This window comes from Dasypus novemcinctus, chromosome 3 (genome assembly GCF_030445035.2).
Source record: "Dasypus novemcinctus isolate mDasNov1 chromosome 3, mDasNov1.1.hap2, whole genome shotgun sequence".
NCBI classification, from domain to species: domain Eukaryota; kingdom Metazoa; phylum Chordata; class Mammalia; order Cingulata; family Dasypodidae; genus Dasypus; species Dasypus novemcinctus.
The window spans coordinates 99,233,523-99,255,445 of NC_080675.1; the positions used below are offsets into that span (position 1 = coordinate 99,233,523).

Genomic DNA, 21,923 nt, shown 5'->3' on the forward strand with positions numbered 1-21,923 from the left:
TAAATAAGACTGTTTTTTACAAAATATAAATAAAATACACTAGAGAGAAGGAAACAGAATTGCAGCTATGTTCACAGGGGAAGTATAAACTGATTGAAAGATGACGAGTTTTGCTTGCTTGTTTGTTTTTTATTATTCTTATTGTAATAATGAAAAGGCTTTAAAAATGATTGAAGTGATGAATGCACACCTGTATGATTATACCAAATACCATTGATGGTACCATTTGGATGATATATGCTTTATCAGTGAAATTGATATATGCTAATCAATGAAATTGTTTTCTTAAAAAAAAATTCCCCAGCAAAATATTAGCAAACTGAATCCAGTAATATATTGTTATAGGTTGCTAAAAGCAGCCAATATATAAGAAATGGGTTGACCTTTACAATGGGAGTTTCTTCACTTGCAAACTTACACTTCTGAGGCTGAGAAAACTGTCCATATCAAGGCACCATCAGGCAATGCTTTCTCTTCAAACACCAGCCTCTGGTAATCTTTGACTCCTGCGTCATATGGTAAGGCCCATGATGGCATTTGCCAGTCTTAGCCTTTTCCTCTGCATTCCATTGCCCATATCTTTGAGCTTCCTCTGGCTTTCTCTCAGCTTCTGTGGGTTTATCTCTGCTTCTTTGTTCCATTGATTAAGTTTCTGGTTTCTGGGGCTTTCTCTCTCAGCTTCTTGGTGTTACTCACTTCTGTGGCTTTTCTCTCTGCTGCTCTCCCCACACTCATTCTATTTATAAAGGACTCCAGAAAGTGTATTATGACCCATCCTGGTTCACATCTTACTGAAATAATCTAATCAAAAGGCCCTTAACTGAAATTACCTAATTGTAAGTCCCTACCCACAATAGGTTCATATCCATAGGAATGGATTAATTCTAAGGATGTTATTTTTCTGAGAGCCATAAAAACCTCAAAGTACCACATATCTTAGAAGTATTATACACCATGATCAGGTAGAATTTATGTCAGGAAAGCAATAATGGTTCAATATATGAAATTCTATTAATATCAAAGTAATGTACCCATTGATAGGATGAAGGCAAAAATCCTCATAATAATTTCATATGACAGAAAAAGCATTTTGATTGATCAACATTCTTCCATGATAAAGAAAAACCACAAAATAAAGAACAGAAGGAATTTCCTCAACATGGTAAAGGACATCTACATAAACACCCACATCTAACCTCATATTCAGTGATAAAAGACTGGAACTATCCTCCCTAAGATCAGGAACAAGACAAGGATGTTGACTCTTGAAAGTGCTATTCAACATTATACTTGGAATACTAAACAGAGAAATTAGGCAAGAAAAGCAAATTTACAACATCTGAAATAAAAAGGAATGTGTCAAATATTTTTATTCACAGATGTCATATTCCTATAAACAGAAAATTCTAAAGGTCCCTTGCAAAAACTACCAGAGCTAGTATATGATTTTAACAAAGTTGTTTTTCTATCCACCAGCAATGAATAATCCAAACAGAAATTTGGATTTTTACCAGGTGGAAGACTTGTACAATGAAAACTACAAAGCATTGCTAAAAGAAATTAAAACTCTTCATAAATGGAAAGACATCCTGGGTTCAATGATGAGAGTACTTAATCTTGTTATGATGGCAATACTGCCCAGGGCGATCTACAGAGTCAATGGATTTCCTATCAAAATTCCATTTTTTTTTTTTGCAAAAATTAATAAGCTTTCCTCAAATTCATAAGGAATTGAAAGTGACCCAAAATATCAACACTCCTCCAAAAAGAACAAATTGAATGCGGTACACATTTCAATTTCAAAACTTACTGTAGAATTACAGTAATCAAAGCCCTGTGGCAGCCATAAGAGTCGACAAATAGAACAATGGAATAGCATTGAAAGACCAGAAAAAACCTGTAAACCGTAGGACAATTTATTTTCATTAAGGACCCTGTGTCCATTCATAGGGAAAGAATAGCAAAATGGTGCTGGGAAAACTGGATATCCACATTCAAATTAATGGAGCTGGATTTCTATATCACACCATATAAAAAAGTGGATAAACTGCATAAGTATGAGAACTTAAAAAATACAAAAACTAAAAACGATTAGTAAAAATCATAGGGGTAAATTTTCATTTTCTTGGATTTAGCAATGGATTCTTAGATATAAGGTCAAAAGTATAAACAACAAAAGAAAAAAATAAATTGAACTTCATCAAACTTAAAAGCGTTTGTGCATTAGAGAACATTATCAAGAAAGTGAAAAGACAACCTACAGATTGGAAAAAAATATTTGCAAATAATATATCTGAGAAGAATCTGCTGTTATCCAGAATATATAAAGAACTCTTAAAACTTAACATCAGTAATACAAATAACCCAATTTTGTAAGTGACTGAAGGACTCATGTAGACATTTCTCTAAGAGTGATATACAGATGGCCAACAATCACATGAAAAGATGCTTAATTAACATCATTAGTCATTAGGGAAATGCAAATCAAAATTATAAGATAACACTTACACCCACAAGGTTGGCTATAACAAAAAATAATAATAAGTATTAACAAAGATATGGAAAAATTAGAATCCCAGTGCATTTTCTGATGGGAAAGGTGAAATGGCATAGTCACAGTACAAAACAGTCTGATGGCTCCTCAAATAGTTAAAAAAATATCATTGCTATAGGACCCAGAATTTCCACTCCTAGGTAAATACCCAAAGTAATCAAAACCAGGTTTTCAAGCAATAAGAATATTCATAGAAGAACAATTGACAATAGCTAAAATGTAGAAACTACTCAAATGTCCATCAGTGGATGAATGGAGAAATAAATTATCATGTATACAAATATCATATTATTCTGTCATAAAAAGGAGTGATGTACTGATATATGGTACATATTAATGAACTTTGAAAATTATGTTAAATAAAAGAAGTCTAACACAAAAGTTCACATATCGTATGATTCCATTTATATGAAATATCCAGCATGTTAGAGAGAGCAGGTTGGTGGTTTCCAGGGGTTGTTATAACTTAATAGACATAGCTTCATTTTGGATTGATGAAAATGATTTGGAATGAGATAGTGATGGCTGTGGGAAAACACTGTGAATGAATATACTAAATTCTATAGAACTGCTAACTATAAAATGGCTTATTTTATGTTTCATGAATTTCACTTCAAAAAAATTGAAAATAATAGGCAAAAAGGACTGACAATTTCCAAAACAGATATAAAAATATCTCTTAAACATATACAGATTTTCATCCACAATCATAATAAGAGAAGAGCAAATTGAAACCAACCACAGTGAGATATCATTTCCCACACGTAAGATTGGCAAAAACATTAAAGCTGAACACATACTCTTGTCAGACTGTGGAGAGTCACTAAGTGTAAGGACAAAAATCAGTAAGGTACAAAAATTTTCTTTGTGTGGTTCTCCATATCATGTTTTATGCACAATAGTGAATCCCATTATTTAGTATTTTTATATGAACATACCTATCAAAAATTTTTTATAAATAAGGGAAATAAACATTCTAGTAACAATAAAATTAATCATAGAAATAAAAAAAATTATAACTAAATAAAATCAAAGTGAAAGTGTGTGGAATAAGTGGCAGCATAAACCTCCACCTTATAAACACTCTTTTCTGGAGAACTGCCTTTAACCAACAATTGCAGATGGCTGTCCCCATTAGGGAACTCTTATTTTTAACACTGAAACACAATGAACAAGGGAAATTTTGTATCTATGACCCAGGGCATAAGGCAACAGCATCTTATGGGAGTCAGACCAACTTAAAAAGTTTCTGTCTTTTGCATAATTCCTCCCCTGTGCAAAGAGTTATACAAAATGCTGCCATAGTAAAGACAGTTAATTATCAGCACTAATTACACTTGGGTAATCATCAAGTGGCACTTCAGAGACCTAGTCTTGCCAGTCTGAATTCAGTCTCTTCTGGGAATTGTCTCCTTGAATCATGTTGGTTTTCCCAGGGTAACTCAGGGGGAAAGCAGTTAATAGGTCACTTGAGGGTAATCTCTCCTTCTGTAAATTATCATTTTTCCTTATTAAAATTTTTCTTTTGTCATGTACCAAAAAGGCAATCCTTGAACAAAGAATGCAACTTATATAAAAAAAAAAATAACAGGAAGATTAAAACTCAATGGACAATTTTAAGCTTTTAAAAAGAGTTCTACATTAGAAATATAAACCCTAGCCTAATCACAGACACATAATCAAACTAAAGTTAACAATGTATTGCTTTGCCTCTCTCCCCTCTTATTGACTTCTCCTTGACAAATGGGGAGAAAGAAATGGCATGAATAAAGGAAAGCTCACAAAAATCTAGATGGCAGAACCAAGGAGAAATATCTAAGATATGTCTGTCTACAAAATTTTAAGGTAAAATGATGTAAATAATCATTAGTGATTATTGGTGAGATACTGGAAATGTCAGTTTTTGTCTGAAGAGGATAACCCAAATTTTTATTTTCTATAGTGAAAGCTTTAAAAGTAAACATCTGATCCTTGAAAAGAAAACACAACCCAGTAGAAGAAAATGAAAGAAAGTAAAAACATAAATTAAGAGTAGAAAATAAACATTTGGTACTCAAAAAGAACCAAAGAAAGGGAGAATCCTAGATAATTATTTAAATCCATGGTTAAAAACAAATGTAAAAAGCTGGCTAACATTTGAATGTTTCCTTTGTGCCAGATAACAGGTTAATGCTTTGCTTTTATTTTTAACTTAATCCTTACAAGTTTTTTTATTATTTTAACTTAATCCTTACAAGTTATTTTTAACTTGTACAAATTCTACAAGTTTGTAGAGCTTGCACTTAAACTTAGGAAATCTGATGTAGAATCTGCACATCTCATTATGAATATTTTCCCTTTGTTTCTTGATATATTTAGTATATACAAATACACTAAAAAATAGAGGGATATGTAAAGGGGATTTATGGAGTTTTGTGTTACTGCAGAATACTTATATAATTACACTATTACAAAGGTTTTATTCCAAATCACCTATATCAAATAGAAAAATAATTATATGAGAATGACATGGCAATCTGTAACATGTCCATCATAAGAGTACAGGCTCACATAAGTTCCTCAAAACCTGCTACATACTGTTTAGTTCAACAAATATTTATTGAGGGACTACAGGGAAAAAAAACTCTGCTAAATGCTGAAAATACAAAGATGAATAACAAAAACCTTTGCCCTTAGAAAGCTTATAATTTAATAGGAGAGTTAGACATGTCTTTACTCCTACCTTCCAGTTCTTGGGGCTTGCCCCAGACAACCAACAAAATGATGATGATGGACAAGTCCCATCCCCAAAACATGGTGTACCTCCAATTGCAAGCAAAACAATCCTTTCCATCTTCCTTAAAATATCTAAATTTGATCTCAGGCTAAATCAGTCATAGAAAGATTGAGGAATAAACAAACATAAGTGGCAAGTGTAACCACAGACCAAAGTAGATTTACTGTTATTGTAGTTATAATTTGGGTTAACATAGAAATTTGTAGCATTGATATAAAGATAGTGGTTGCCAGAGTCTCAAATGGGAGGGTGAGGAATGAATAGGTAGAGAACAGGATAGTTTTAGGGCAGTGAAACTGTTATGTACAGTACAAAGTGTAAACCATAATCTAGATAAATTTTGGTTAGTAGCAATACTTCAATATTGGTTCAATTGTTACCATTGCACCACACAATTCTAAGATGTTAATTATAGGGAAACTGTGTGTGTGCTGGGAGAGAAGGTTATACAGGAAATCCCTATGCTTTTTGTGTAATTTTTCTGTAAATCTAAAACTTCTCCATAAACAAAGTTTATTTGAAAACATATATTTAGTTTTAGAATATTAATAACAATGTGAATATCTATGTAGCCACCATATATATTTTGAAATTAAACATTATCAGTATGTTAAAAGTCTCATAGGTGACTTTCACCTTTGTATTCTTTGTTTAAGGCCGGAAATGACCACTATCCTTTTGGAAAATGATTCCATATTTTAATATAGAGTTCAACCCAAAAATGTATCCCCCATAATCCATTATTTACTTTGATTTCTTTGAGGCTTATGTAAATGGAATCATATTGTAAAAGTCTGAAACAAAAAAAAAGAATTATGTTTTTGAACTAATCAGTTCCTGTAGGTTTGGGACCCTTTTGATTGAGCTACAACAATTGGGTCTCTGCCCTTTTACTATAGATTTATATAAACAGAGACACAGAGAGAGACACAAAGAAAGGAAGCTGCTATTTTTGACCCTGCCTTGTGAGAGAGGACTTGAGGATCACTAGCATGCAAAATGTAAGCATGAAGCTATATTCCTGATAGCCCACATGTCATGTGGCAGGACACCAGGTTCACCAGTATCTGACTTTGGTGAGAAATCATCTCTGATGTTCTTTGATCTGGACATTTCACAGCCTCAGAAATGTAAGATTTTCCCATAGTAAAATTCTCATTATAAAAGCCAACCTATTTCTGGTATTTTGCATTGGTAGCCCTGTGGCAAACTCAGACATACTGTGAGATATTTTAATTTTTCCTAGTCTGGTAAAATTTTATCATATTGAATTTGTATTTACCTGATTATTAATGTGGTAGAATATTCTTCATTTATTTAGTGGCCATTTGAGCTTATAAATGTGTAAAGAGCTCCAATTAATATATATCAATATACAACAAACATATATGTGCATACACATACCCTGGATTCAAAGACTTCACCATTCACCATACAATGCATATTCCCCAATTTGTGATTTCTTTTTCCTTTGGGAGATTTTTTAATTAATAAAAGATCTAAATTTTGATATTTTCAAATTTACCATCTTTTCCTTTATTCTTATTTCACATGTGTCTTCTTAGGGAAAAAAAAATCCTTGTCTAGCCCAATGTAATTAAGACATTCTTTTTGTTGACATCTAGAAGCATTTATTTTATACAGAAAACTTAAATATGATTATGTGTGCACAAAAAATGCACATACTACCTATGCTGAACAATGCCAAGAAACAATCTATTGATACAATTGTTGTGTTCTAAAAATAAACATAAAAACTGAGCCCAGACTGGCAGACAAAAGCAAAGCAGACGTATTTCCAAATAGCACAATGCTGAATATTGATAGAAATCTTAAACACTTTCAACTTCCCTTATAGAGCTGCCAAATTCCAATTATTTTTTAAATTGTCTTTTTTTATACATCAGTGATAAAAATTTGGTGATGAACATTATAAAACCAAATGGTGGAAAGTCTTTACTCCTTTAAAATTCCAAATATTCCAACATAATCACAGGATAGAAACCATTTTAAAGTGATATGCTTTATGAAATGAACAAAAATATGTATATTTATTGCAAATAATATTGAACTAAAATGAAAAGGAAATAAAAATTGAGGTGTTTACTACTTCCAAGTAGTAAGATATTCCTTAACAAGTTTTATAGACTTTTTATCTTCATGCTTTTCACTTTCAGATCTGAGTTAATTTGGAGTAGTGAATGAGCTAAGGTTCTAATTTTACCTTTTTTCTATGTGGAATAATCAGATGTCTCAAGAAGTTTATTGAAAAGTCCACATTTAAGCACTGATCTTGAATGACAGTTATGACAAAAATCAACTGTCCATTCTGGTATGACTGTTTTTGTGAACTTCCTATATTTCATTGCATTGTCTATTTCACTGTGTCGGTGATAACACTATAAAAATGTATGGTAATTCTTGTTAAAAGAGCATGGCCTCCCAATTTGTTCTTTTGTAAGAATGTCTTCTGTTTTCTCAACTGCATGTACCTCTACTAATTTTAGCATCAGTTTATATGTTCCACCAGTAAATTAAAAATAAACAGTTGAGACAGTAATTAATTTAACCATTTGTTAATTAAAGTCTTTGAACTTAGATATATTTGAAGGGAATTAACAATTTTAAAATATTGTTTTCCAATTCTTGAATATGGTGTGTTGGAGAAATATGGCACTTACTGGGACACAGAGACTGAATGACCATAAGCAAAGAATTTATTTGTTGAGAAGCTTTCCCAATGAGGGGGTCTGAAGAACAGACTTTGGTCCCCCCACCAGTACGGTGGGGGTCTGAAGAGAGACTTGAGCCCACTCCTGGAAGGGTGGGACTTGAATTTATACAGAATTTTCGTAGGTGGGGAAATGATAGTGGGAGGGGGTTGAGGATCTGAGTGAGGTAGTGGGAGGGGGTTGAGGGAGTCTATGCTACTTGGAATGCTGCAGGAGCAAATGTTTCTTTTATCTGTAAGGTTTTAAAGGGTTTGTAAATAGTGAAGGTTTCTGTCTCTGTCTCCTGCTGATGCAGGTAGAGGTAGTAAAGATCTCCATCTCCCTCTGATATGCAGATGTAAAGATCTCTATCTTTCTTTGCTCTAGTCTGTACTAGATTGCTTTGTTTAACCTGTGGGAAAGTGCTATGCCTTCAGACAAAAGGGAAGGGAGTTTACCTTTTTCCCAATGCATATTAGAGGAAACTGAGGTAGAGCTTTTTAAATATTGCAAATCTCTAACATGGTATATCTCTCAATTTGTTTAATTTAATGCATTTCTCCCAAGTTTTACACATTTTTGCATAATAGTTATCATCTTGTATTAAATTTAGATCTACAAGTTTTAGATTTATAATGCGTATTTTCTTTATTTTAATTTCTGTTTGTTGCTGGTGCTTAAAATGTAGCTGAATATTGAATATTTATTTTAATTGCAGCTAGCCTGGAATCCTTTCATTTTAAAGCTGATCATTTATTGTAGATTATTACATATTTCTGCTATACACTATTGATGTGGGCTATGGGTGGAAGGCTCTTTGTCTCTTCAGAGATAACTAAGTTATTTGACTTGTGGGTGTGGAACGGTAAGAGGCTGCAGTCCTGCCCTTAGGGACGGTGACAGCAGGCTCCAGTCCCAGGAAATGTTTAACAAAGCAAGGGCTATAAACTTTAAGTATTTAGGGGAAATGCAAAAACCAAGGCTTATCTAAAATGTCTGGAGTCCTTGCTAAAAGCTTACCTAAGATGTGAAAGAGATATATGCTAATTGAAGCCTATTGAGAACTGAAACAAAGGGACCATTTGGCCTTTCCTCTCTGTATAAAAGACGTTTGAAAATCTTGTTCCGGGCTCGGGATTCAAACAGAAAGCTCCCGAGTCCGGCCGGCCGTCAATAAACCAATTTTTCCTTCTCAAAATCATTCCTGAGTCCTGGCCTCTCTATACTCGAATAATTGAACTTCTCTTAAATTCCACAACACTATCATTTAACAAAACATTGTCAGCTTTGTTTCTTCCTTTACTATCTTTATATATTTCATATTGCTAAGAGTTTAATCATGAATGGGTGTTAACTATTATTCAACACTACTTTATCATCTCCCAAGATAAACATTTAGTTTTCATATATAACTTGCTAATGTAGTGAATTACTTTAACAGTTACAACATTCATGATTTCGTGTTGCAAACCAATATTGCTGACTGATTACACTGATATCCAAGAATGAAATTAACTCATAAATTTTAAATCCTACTCTAAACTGTCATGCTTAGTGTTATGCTAAGCTCACTGAAGAATTTAGAACTTTCTTGCAAAATCATTTGACACTAAGTTTACATATGGGGCAAGTTTTAATAGTATTTGAGAGGTGAGGCAGCAAGATGACTTTGCTTTAAGTGTGCCTTCACGATCTCTCTCTCACACAAAAAAATGACTGAGTTGGGGTAGGATCCTGCCCTAGAGAGATTTTGGGGGAACCCACAGAGCAGGATGCCTCAAGGTATTTATCTGGAGAGAACTGGAAAAGAAATAAATTGCTCAAGGTAAAACACTGAGTTCCTTGCCCCTGAGGCTGAAATCTGCAGATAGCTAAACCCCACCTTCAAAGCAAAAAGTTGCTGCAGCCAGGATTCCCCTTGGACACCCAGCAGGAGGGAGCATTCTCTGAGAGTCTGGAGTGTTCTGGTGAAGGGTGGAAAGGGATTTCATTTCTGAGTGTTTGGTTACTTGGACCCTTTTTGAGCTTTGAGGAGCGTACCAGCTGTCTCAAGGTGGCACCAAGAAAGGGAGAGGGGTGAATCTGCTGAGGCAGCCTGATTTACCTGATTTGCCTAACTGCCTGGAATAAAGAAACTTGGCCTGGGAGAGGACAGAGTCAGGCAATTAGCTAGTACTGCTCTGAAAACTATCAAAATCAATTCACTTAAGGGAGGAGAGCAGTAGGAAGTACTTAATAACCTTCCAGGAGCCTGTTTAGAATCCCCTGGGAGGAGGGGTGGTCTCAAAGAGGGTTGAGAATCATTTTTCTATGGTGATTTCAGTCACCAGCGTCCCATTTGAATCTCAAAAGGGAACTCAACCTGACCAGGAGAGGTGAGTGGGGATCTGCTCCCATAGGCTAATTGCATCCTGCTGCCCTGGGAGAGAAAGCAGTAAGAATAGATAGCCAGCAGGGACAGGCTCCTAATCAGCAGGAATCTACCCAACTGCAAAGAGTAAAACTTGCCTGAGGGAAAATACTGGCTAGCTTTCTGAAGAGCTAACTGGCCCAATGAGAAAATTTAGCTCAGAGGAGGATATAGATATGAGGTCCCTAGTTCAATTCCCGGCACCTCTTAGAGTAGTGATCCACTGGGACATCAAACATCCAGCTGATACTTTAGGACAGGGAAAACAAAGACATTCTTTTTGTATTAGCTTCACCTGGGTCTCTTATTTTTCCTAAAAAAAAGATTACTTTTTAAAAAATTTAACATGGTTTACTTGCTAAAACCCACTTCAAAACCTGCAGAGGGTAGGCTCCAGGGTACTTGGTTGATAAACCCGGGCAGCCTGAGAAGTTCCATAGGGCCTAAAACGGGAGGCTGTTTTACCTTAGTTTTAGTTTGAGTGCTTGCTTGTGGGTTTGTTTGTTTGTTTTCTTGTTTGTCTTTCCTCTTTCTCCTACCACACTTCTTTTTTTGAGATTTATTTATTTATCTCTCCATGCTCCTGTTGTCTGCTCTCTGTGTCTCTTCACTGTGTGTTCTCAATCTCTTGTGCCATCTCTGCTCCCTGGTCTGCTGTGTCTCTTATTTGTCTCTCCTCTGTCTTTTCATGTTGTGTCATCTTATTACACCAGCTCTTCACTTGGGCCAGCTTATTGTAAATGCCAGCATTCTTGCATGGACCAGCTCACTACCCAAGCCAGTACTCTGCTCAGGCCAGCTCGCTGCACAGGCCAACACTCCATGTGGCCCTCTCTGCTTGAGTGAGATTTCCATGAGGGCTAGCTTGCCTTCAACAGAAGGCCCTGACAATCAAACCCCTATGGTAGATGGGAGTCCAATCACTTGAGACACATCCATTCTCCCCCCCCCCCCACCCCTTTTTAAAAATTATGTGCTGCTGGCTGTTTTTTTGTTTGCTGTGTTTCTTTTTCCTTGATTTCCTATTTCCTGTTTATACTGATTTTGTCTACCAAAACTGTCTCTTTTTCTTTCTTCATTTTTCTATTGTCAGCTTTTTGCTGTTCTTATATTCCACCTCTTTGATTAGTCCTCAATTTTTCTCATTTTTATTTTGCTCACATCTATTCTGTTTTCTTTCTTCTATTACCTTTTTTTCTTTTTGTTATTTTTTTTGTCTTTCTCTCTATCCTCATGATTCTAGCCTTTCAATTTCTTCTCGATATTTTTCTCTATTTGGTTTCCCATTTCATTGCATATACTCCACTTTTTGATTCCTATTACTCTATTCTGCTTACATGAATTAAATAATCATTTTCCTAGGCCTTATATGGTTCCTATTCTAAATTTTACTATTAATATCACTATTATCCTTTTTCTTTTCTTACCTATTTCATTTTCTCTGGCCCTTATCTTTTTCCTTCAAGGGAACATAGACAACAGTAGGGAAATAGAACAAGAAGAACAAAGGGTCAAAGAAAAAATTTAACAGCGGCTAAATAACACCCTCAAGTAGAGAGAGAAGCTAATTAACTGAATAAACCCATCAAGGTAAAAAGATGGCCAGGCAGCAACAAAAAATCACAAACCATAACAAGAAACAGAAAGACAAGTGCCAGTCTAATGAACAAACTAAAATAAATAAAATAGACACTTGAAATTGCACAGATAATGATGTGGGCTATGGGTGGGAGGCTCTTTGTCTCTTCTGAGATAAACTTAACCTAGGCTGTCTGTTCTTACTTGTGGGTGTGGGATGATGGGGGGCTGCAGTCCTGCCCTTGGTGATCATGGCAACGACTCCAGTCCCAGGAAACAGTTTATCAATGCATACTCTATAGACTTTGAATATTCAGGGGAAATGCAAACCAAATGCGTGAGAGGCTTATCTAGAATGTATGAAGTCCATGCTAAAAGCTTACCTAGGATGTGGAAGATATATATGCTAATTCAAGCCCATTGAGAACTGAAACAAAAGAACCATTTGGCCTTTCCTCTCTGTATAAAAAGGACTCAAAAACCTTGTTCGGAGCTCAGGATTGAAACAGAAAGCTCCTGAGTCCAGCTGGCTGTCAATATACCATTTTTCCTTCTCAAAATCATTCCTGAGTCCTGGCCTCTCTATACACAAATAATTGAACCTCTCTCAAATTCTACAACAATAGTAGAACAGGTAGATTAAAAATAGAAAACATTCAGCAGTGATACACAGATTGAATGACAATACAAACCACACAAACATATACATTATAGGTATGCAAGAGGGAGAAGAAAAGGGAAAGGGTGCAGAAGGAAGGTTGGAGGAAATAATGGCCAAAATTTTCCCAATTCTTATGAGGGACATGGATATATATGTCCAGGAAACAGAGTACAACCAAACAGAATGCATCCTAAAAGGTCTACACTGAGACAGATACTTATAAGACTGTCAAATGCCCAAGGCAAAGAGAGAATTCTGAAAGTGACAAGAAAAAAGGATCGATCACATGTAAGGGAATCCCAATAAGATTAAGTTCTTATCTGAAACTATGGAGGCAAGAAGGCAGTGTTAAGACATAATTAAGTTGTTAAAGAAAAAACCTGCCAGTGAAGAATTCTGTATCCAGCAAAACTGGCACTCAAAAATGAGGATGAGTTCAAAATATTCACAGATAAACAGAAATTGAGAGTGTTTGTCAATAAGAAACCAACCCTTCAAGAAATAATAAAGTTTTGCAAGTTGAAAGGAAAAACAGAGAGAAAGAGATGGAGGAGAGTGCAGAAAGGAAAACTGTAAGTAAAGATAAGTAATAAGATAAAAAGAAAAAGAAAAACAAACTATGACATATATAAACAATAAGAAAAAATGGCTAAAATGAGTATGCCCTGATAGTAATAACATTGAATGTTAATGGATTAAATTCTCCAATCAAAAAATACAGATTGACAGAATGGATGAGGAAATATGACCCATCTATCTGCTGACTACAAGAAACTCACCTTAGACCCAGCAACACAAGAAAGTTGAAAGTGAATGGTTGAAAAATGATTTCATTCAAACAATAAACAAAAAAAGGAAGAATTAGCTATATTAATATAGGACAAAATAGACTTTAAATATGAAACTGTTGTAAAAAACAAAGGCTACTTTATGGTAATAAAAAGAGTACTCTATCAAGAAAAAAGAACAATCATAAATATTTATGCACTTAACCAGGGTGCCCCAAATTATGAGACAAATGGCAAAACTAAGGAAGAAATGGATGTCTCTACAATCATGGTTAGGACTTTAACACATCATTATCATCAGATCATACTGACAAAGGGTTAATAAAGAAGCAGAGACATTGAATAATATATTAGAGGAGCTAGACCTAACATACATATACAGAACATTGCACTCAAGTACAGCAGGACATACATTCTTCTTGAGTGCACGTAGATCATTATCCAGAATAAACCAAATACTAGTCCACAGAACAAATTTCAATGAACTCACAAAGATTGAAACTATACAAACTAAATTTCACTGACCACAATGGAATGAAGTGAAAATTAATAAGGAGCATAGAAGCAGAATAGGCTTCTATGTGTGACAACTCACACTTAAACAATCAGTGGGTCAAGAAGGCAATTGCAAAAGAAATCAGTAATTATCTTGAAATGAATGAATATGAGAATACAATATATCAAAACCTCTGGTATGTAGTTAAAGCAGTGTTAAGAGGGAAATTTATAACCATAAATGTCTATATTTAAAAAAGAAGAAAGATTAAATGAAAGACCTAACTGCACACTCGGAAAAACTAGAAAAAGAACAAGCTAATCACAAAGCAAGTAGAAAGAAGGAAATAACAATTAGAGCAAAACTAAATGAAATTTAGAATAAAAAAAAAACTAGGAAAAAAATAAAACCAAAAGCTGGTTCTTTGAAAGATTAATAAACATGACAAACCCTTAGCTACACTAACAAAGAAAATAAGAGAGAAGATGCAAATAAATAAAATAAAAACTGAGGCAGGAGATAACACAATTGATCCTAGAGAAATAAAGTGCATCATAAGAGGATACTTGAACAATTGTATGCCAACAAGAAGGATAAATTAGATGAAATAGATTTTTTAAAAAAAGAAGCAACCTACTTTGATGAAAGAATGGAAGAACTCAACAGACCAATCACAAGCAGTGAGATTGAATTAGTCATCAAAAATCTCAAAGCAAGAAAAGCCCAGATCTAGATGTCTTCACAGGTGAAATCTGCCAATCATTCTGGAAAGAACTAACACAATCCTGCTTAAACTCTTTCAAAAAGTAGAAGTGGAGGGAACATTACCTAACTGATTCTATGATGCAAAAATTACCCTAATACCAAAGGCACAAAAAGATACCACAAGAAAAGAGAACTACATACCAAACACTCTCATGAAGCTAGATGCAAATGTCCTCAACAAAATGCTTGCTAATAATATCCAACATATAAACTGATTTATACATTATGATAAAGTGAGTTATATCCCAGGTAGGAAGGATAGTTCAACATAAGAAAATCAATCAATGTAATGTACCACATTAACAGATAAAAAGAAAAAAAAATCACATGGTCATTATGTTGATGCAGAAGAAACATTTGACAAGATACAGTATTCTTTCCTGATAAAAAAAAAACTCTTCAAAAGGTAGGAATAGAAGGAAATTTCCTCAACATGATAAAAGGTATATGTGAAAAACTCACAGCTAACATCATATCCCATAGTGAAAGCATAATGGTTTTCCCTTTAAGATCTGGAAACAGACAAAAATACCCACTGTCACTGCTTTTTTTTTACATTGCATTAGAAGTACTTGCATGAGCACTTAGACAAGTAAAAGATCTAAAAGGCATTCAAATTGGAAAGAAAGAAGTAAAAATTTCACTATTTGCAGATAATATGATCCTATACATAAAAAGTCCCCAAAAATCTACAAGAAAGCTTCTAGATCTTATAAACATATCAGTGAGATCATGTAATATTTGTCCTTCAGTGCCTGGCTTGCTTCACTCAACATAAGGTCCTCAAGACTCAAGATTCATCAATGTTATCCCATGTGTTGTTATTGTATTATTTCTTGCAGCTAATATTTCATTGTATATATACACCACAATTTGTTTATCCACTCATCTGTTGAAGGTTTTTTGAGTTGATTCCAACTTTGGTCAATAGCGAATAATGCTGTTATGAACATTGGTATGCCTATATCTGTTCATGTCCTTGTTTTCAATTCTTCTGGGTATATACCCAGCAGTGAAATTGCTGGATCATATGGCAGTCTTTAAGAATCTTAATGAATCAGTCATTAAGAACCTCCTAACAAAGAAAAGCCTAGGGCCAGATGGCTTCACAAATTTATTCCACCAATCATTCCAGGGAGAATTAATAACAACTCTTTACCAAAAATTTGAAAAATGTGGAAAAGAAAATTACCTAACTTATTTGAAGAAACCAACATCACCCTAATACCAAAGTGCGAGAAGATACTAGAGGAAAATAAAATTACAGAACCAGTTTCTCCTATGAATAGAATTTCAAATATCCTCAAGTACATACTTGCAAATCAAATCCAACAGCATATCAAGAGAACTATGCACTATGATCAAAAGGGTTTTATCCCAGTTATGTAAGGGTGGTTCAACAAAAGAAAATCAATTAATATAATACATCACATCAACAAAATGAAGGGGGAAAAAAGATACATGACCATTTCAATTGGCACAGAAAAGGCATTTTACAAAATACAGCATTCTCTTTTGCTAAAAATTTTTTTGAAAAGTAGGAAAATTTTCCTCAGTATGATAAAGTGCATATAAGAAAAACCCATAGCTAACATCATTCTCAACAGTCAGAGACTGAAAGTGTTCTTTCTAAGATATGGAATAAGGATAGCCACTGTCACCACTGCTATTCAACATTGTACTGGAAGTCCTAGCCAGAGCAATTAGACAACAAAAATATAAATAAAAGGTATCTAAATTGGAAAGAAAGAAGTAAAACTTTCACTATTTGCAGAGTACAGGATCCTATATATAGACAGACCCAAAAAATCTACAGAAAAGCTACTAATGATGTGGGCTATGGGTGGGAGGCTCTTTGTCTCTTCAGAGATAACCTAAGCTGTCTGTGACTTGTGGGTGTGAGATGGTAAGAGACTGCAGTCCTGCCCTTGGTAACCATGGCAACAACTCCAGTCCCAGGAAAGAGTTTAACAATGCAAGGTCTATAAACTTTAAGTATTCAGGGGAAATGCAAACCAAATATGCTAAAAGCTTATCTAGAATGCCTGAAGTCCATGCTAAAAGCTTACCTAAGATGTGGAAGATACATATGCTAATTCAAGCCTATTGAGAACTAAAACAAAAGGACGATTTAACCTTTCCTCTCTGTATAAAAGAAACTCAAAAGTCTTATTCAAGGCTTGGGTTTGCAACAGGATGCTCTCTAGTCCAGCTGGCCATCAAAAAACCATTTTTCCTTCTCAAAATCATTCCTGAGTCCTGGCCTCTCTATACGCAAATAATTGAACCTCCCTCAAATTCCACAACACTAGAGCTAATAAATTTAGCAAAGTGGTGGTATAAAAGATCAACACACAAAAATCAGTAGTGTTTCTATACAATAGTAACATGCAACTTGAGAAGGAAATCAAGAAAAAAAATTGATGTACAATAGCAACTAAATGAATCAAATAACTAGGAAGAAATTTAAACAAGGATGTAAATGACTTGTACACAGAAAGCTGCAACATATTGCTAAAAGAAAAGAAAGAAGGTATAAATAAATGGAAACATATTCCATATTCAGGAATTGGAAGACTAAATATCATTAAATGTCAATTCTACCCAAATTGATTTACAAATTCAGTACAATCTCAATAATAAATCCAACATCTTACTTTGCAGAAATGGAAAATCAAATCATCAAATTTATTGGAAGGGTAAGCAGACCTGAATAGCCAGCAATATATCTTCAAAAAGGGCGATTAATTAGAAGACTGACATTTCCTGACTTTAAAGCATATTACAAAGATACATTGGTCAAAAAAAAAACATGGTACTGGCAAAAGCATAGACATATTAATGAATGGAATCAAATTGAGAGTTCAGAAATAGGCCATCTCACCTTTGACCAACTGAATTTTGAAAAAGCTGTCAAGTTCAATCAATTGTAAAAGAATTGTCTCTTTGACAAATGGTGTGGGGACAGCTGGATATCCACATGCAAGAGAATGAAAGAGGACCCCTATGTCACCCCATATAAAAACCATTAACTCTAAATGAATCAAAGTACTAACTATAAGAACCAGGGATCTCATGCTTAATTTCTCCCAAATTTCCATTTGTGCGATTGTATAGGTTTGGAAATGGATGATGATAATGGTAGCACATTATTGTGAGTAATTAATAGCACTGAACTATGCATGTAAATGTGCTTGAAAGAGAAAGTTTTGGGTTGTATGTGTTACTAGAATGAAAGAAGAAAAATTGTGGGACTGTATAGCATAGTGAATAGTGCTGTGGACAATGGACTGGGGTTGGTTGTACAAGTATAAGAATCTTCTTTCATAAATTATAACATGTATGACACTTATACAAGGTGATAATAATAGAGTGGTATATGGGGAAAATACACCTAATGTAAACTATGGATGACAGGTAATAGTACTATTTTAATATTTTTCCTCAAGTATAACAAAGTATACTTTGTTAATGCAAAATGTCAACAATGATGAGGTGTATAGGAGCATCGTGTTTTTTACATGGCTTTTCTATAAATCTAGAACTTTTCAAATTGAAAAATGATAACTTAAAAAACATTATGCTAAGTGAAAGAAATCAGACACAGAGTACTACATATTGGATGATTCCATTGATATAAAATGTAGAAATAAATAAATCTATAAAGACAGAAATAGATTAGTGGTTATCATGGGATGGGAAAGGATAGAGGGATTGAGAGGTGACTGGCAAGAGGTATGGAGCTTTTCTTTCTGCAGGAATGAAAATATCCTAAAATTGATTGTGGTGATGAATGCACAACTCTGTTATATATTGAAAGTCATTGATTATACACTTTGGATGGATTATACGTTAGATGAATATATGTCAATAAATCTGTTTTAAAATAAAAAGCATGAGAAAGAAAGAGCTTTTCCAGATACATAAAATTAATCACAAGAAAACTAGTGTGGCTAAACAAATATCACACAAAGTGGACTTTAGAGCAACTATTTTTACAAGGAATAAATGTCATTTCATAATGATAAAATGATAAATTAAAGAAGAATACATAAAAATCATAAACATTGATACACCTTGTAACAGAACTTCAAAGTGTATGAAGCAAAAAACTCATAGAACTCTAAGGAAAAATAGTTAAATTCACAGATACAGCCAGAGAGTTAAATATCTCTTTTCCAATTATTTGTAGAAAAAACAGTAAAACAATCTCTAAGGAAATAAAAGATTTAACATTATGAACCAAGGGGAAATAGTTTACATTATTAGAATATACCACCTAACAAAAATTAAATGCAAATTCTTTTCAATGACAAATGAAATATTTAGCAAGGTAAACTATATTCTGGTTCATAAGCTATGTCTCAGTAAATTTAAAAGTATTCAAATCATGCAAAGCATGTTATCTGAATATAAGGAAAATAAATTAGACATCAGTAACAGAAAGATAACTGGAAAATTTCCATAGGAATTATAACCCCTGCTTTAAAGACAAAATTAAAAGGAAAATTAGTAAATATTTTGAATGAAATTAAAATAAACAAGATATACCAAAATTTCTGGAATACAGTTAAAGTAGTGCTTAAAGGAATATTAATGGAACTAAATGAATATATTATAAAAGAAGAATGGTCTTGAAGGGCTATGGCTTCCACATAAAGTAATTGCATAAAGAAAGTAAATTAAGACATAAAAAACAGAATAATGTAAATATAAACAATAAGATGAGAAGTCAATGAAATATGGAACCAAAAACAATAGAAAAAATCAACGATTTGAAAACATGATTGGGAAGTTCAAAAAAATTTACATATCTCTAACCATACTGATAAGGTAAAAAGAGATAAAACACAAAAACTACTAATATTCAGAATAGGATTTAAAAAATATTGCATCTTCCAGATATTTAAAAAGATGAGATATTTTGAACAAATTGTTCCAATAATTTGATAACATAAATAAATGTACAAACTTCTCAGAAGACACAAACTTCCAAAATGGACACAAAATTTTCTAATAAATAAACTGAGTTTATACCTGAAAATCTTCCCTTCATTTCCCTTTTCTCTTTATAGTTGAAAACAGGAAAAACTCCAGGCCAAAAAAGCATCACTGACAAATTCTACTAAACATATAAGAAAGAAATTATAACAATTTTAATCACACTCTTGCAAAAATTTAAGAAGGAACATTTCCCAACTCATTCTAAAAGGCCTGCATTACCTTGTTACTAAAAAAGAAAAAGCATTTTACAAAATCCAACTAACATTTCTGATTTAAAACAAACAAACATTCAAGAACTTGCCAATGCAAAAGAATGTCCACAACCTGGTATAAAGCATACTATATATGAAAAATCAACTAATACTAGCATCATATTTAATAATGAAAGACTGGATACTTTCCCCACAAGATCAGGAACAAATAAAGAATGTTCACTCCAATGACTTCTATTCACATTGTACCAGAAAATCTAGAAAGCAAAATAAGGTAAGAAAAACGAATGAAATGAATTCATAATGGAATAAAAGGAGTAAAAAGTTCTTTATTTGCAGATCACATGATAAAGTATGGAGAAAATTCTACATCTTTAAAAAGCTAGTAGAATTAATAAATGACTTTTACAAGTTGGCAGGACAAAATATAAGTAAAATCAATTATAGTTTGATAATACTGAATTATTGTAAAGTGAGACAAAATACCATTTAAAATAGCATAAGAATATTAAATATTTAGTGTTAAATCTTGAAAAGATATGCAAAAATAGTTCACTGAATGCCACAAAACATTGCTGAGAGAAATTAAAAGGGATTTACATAAAGAGTGATAAACTCTTTTCATGACTCATTTTTCACAATGAATATATACATTCATCAGTTAAGAATGACAGGTGTGATAACATCCAAATCTTTTGTGCATCAAATGTCCTGAAACTAAAATATCAAAGATGAAATATAAGGCTAAAGAAACCATTGTCAGTGGAAGACCTTATCACATCATTTATGAGATTTTCCTGTAAATCACGAGATGCTTGCATGCTTTCTTCATTGCAGCCTTCATATCTTTATTTCTGAATGTATAAATTATTGGATTCAGAAAAGGAGTGAGAACTGCATCAAAAGTAGCAAGAAACTTGTCCATCTGTGAATTGGGGTGTGGCCAAGTGTAGACAAACATGGTTGGACCGAAGAACAAAAGGACCACTGCGATATGAGCTGAGAGAGTGGAGAGAGCCTTGGATGAACCACCTGAGGAATGCTTGCAAACAGTAAACAGGATGAAGATGTAGGAGATGAAAAGTATGGACAAAGAACCAACACAGATAAACCCACTATTAACAGTGACCATAAACTGCAACCTGTAGGTATCTGTACAGGCCAGTCTGAGGAGTCGGGGAAGGTCACAGTAAAAGCTGTCCAATACATTAGGTCCACAGAAGGGTAAGTTCACAATAAATGCCAGTTGGAACAGTGAATGACTGACACCAAGGGCCCAGGCAGCAGCCAGAAACAGCATGCACATTCGTGGGCTCATGATGGTCAGGTAGTGCAGAGGCTTACAAATGGCCACATACCTGTCAAAGGCCATGGCTATGAGCAGCACCATCTCCACACCACCAATGACATGGATGAAGAAGATCTGAGCAATGCAGCCTCCAAAGGAGATGGTTTTGTGCTTTCTGAAAAGGTCATAAATCATCTTGGGTGAGGTGACAGAGCAAGCTCCCATGTCAATAAAGGAGAGATTGGCCAGTAGAAAGTACATGGGGGAATGTAAGTGAGGATCAGTGGTCACAGAAAATACAATGACAATGTTTCCAGTCATGCTTGCCACATAGAGCACAGAGGAGAACACCATGAGGAGAAGTTGGATCTCCCGTGAACTGCTGAGTCCCAGAAACACAAACTCAGACACCATCGAATGATTCCTTCCATCCATTGATCCAGCCACCTGGACTGCTGCCAAAATTATGAGAACTAAGGAAATGAGGAGGAAATTGTGATTATGGAGATGATAATATACCCTAGAATCATTTGTGTTGCAGTGTTTTCAGTAGAAATGAAAAGTATATATATAGTCATTCATTTCCTCAAATAAAAGAAAAATCAACAAAATAAAATCACAACTTGTGAGCTGCAACATGACTTAAACCAATAGCCAATACACTTTCACAATGTTCTGGC

The 21,923-nt window shown here is 34.0% G+C and overlaps 1 protein-coding gene across 1 annotated transcript; it reads right to left on the reverse strand.

Annotated features, from left to right (window-relative positions):
* Nucleotides 1–20,739: 20,739 nt before the first annotated feature.
* On the reverse strand, nt 20,740–21,678 carry LOC101427040 (olfactory receptor 4F21). The gene has a single exon (XM_004465297.3). The coding sequence runs from the start codon at nt 21,676–21,678 to the stop codon at nt 20,740–20,742; it is 939 nt and encodes a 312-aa protein (XP_004465354.1).
* Nucleotides 21,679–21,923: the final 245 nt, after the last annotated feature.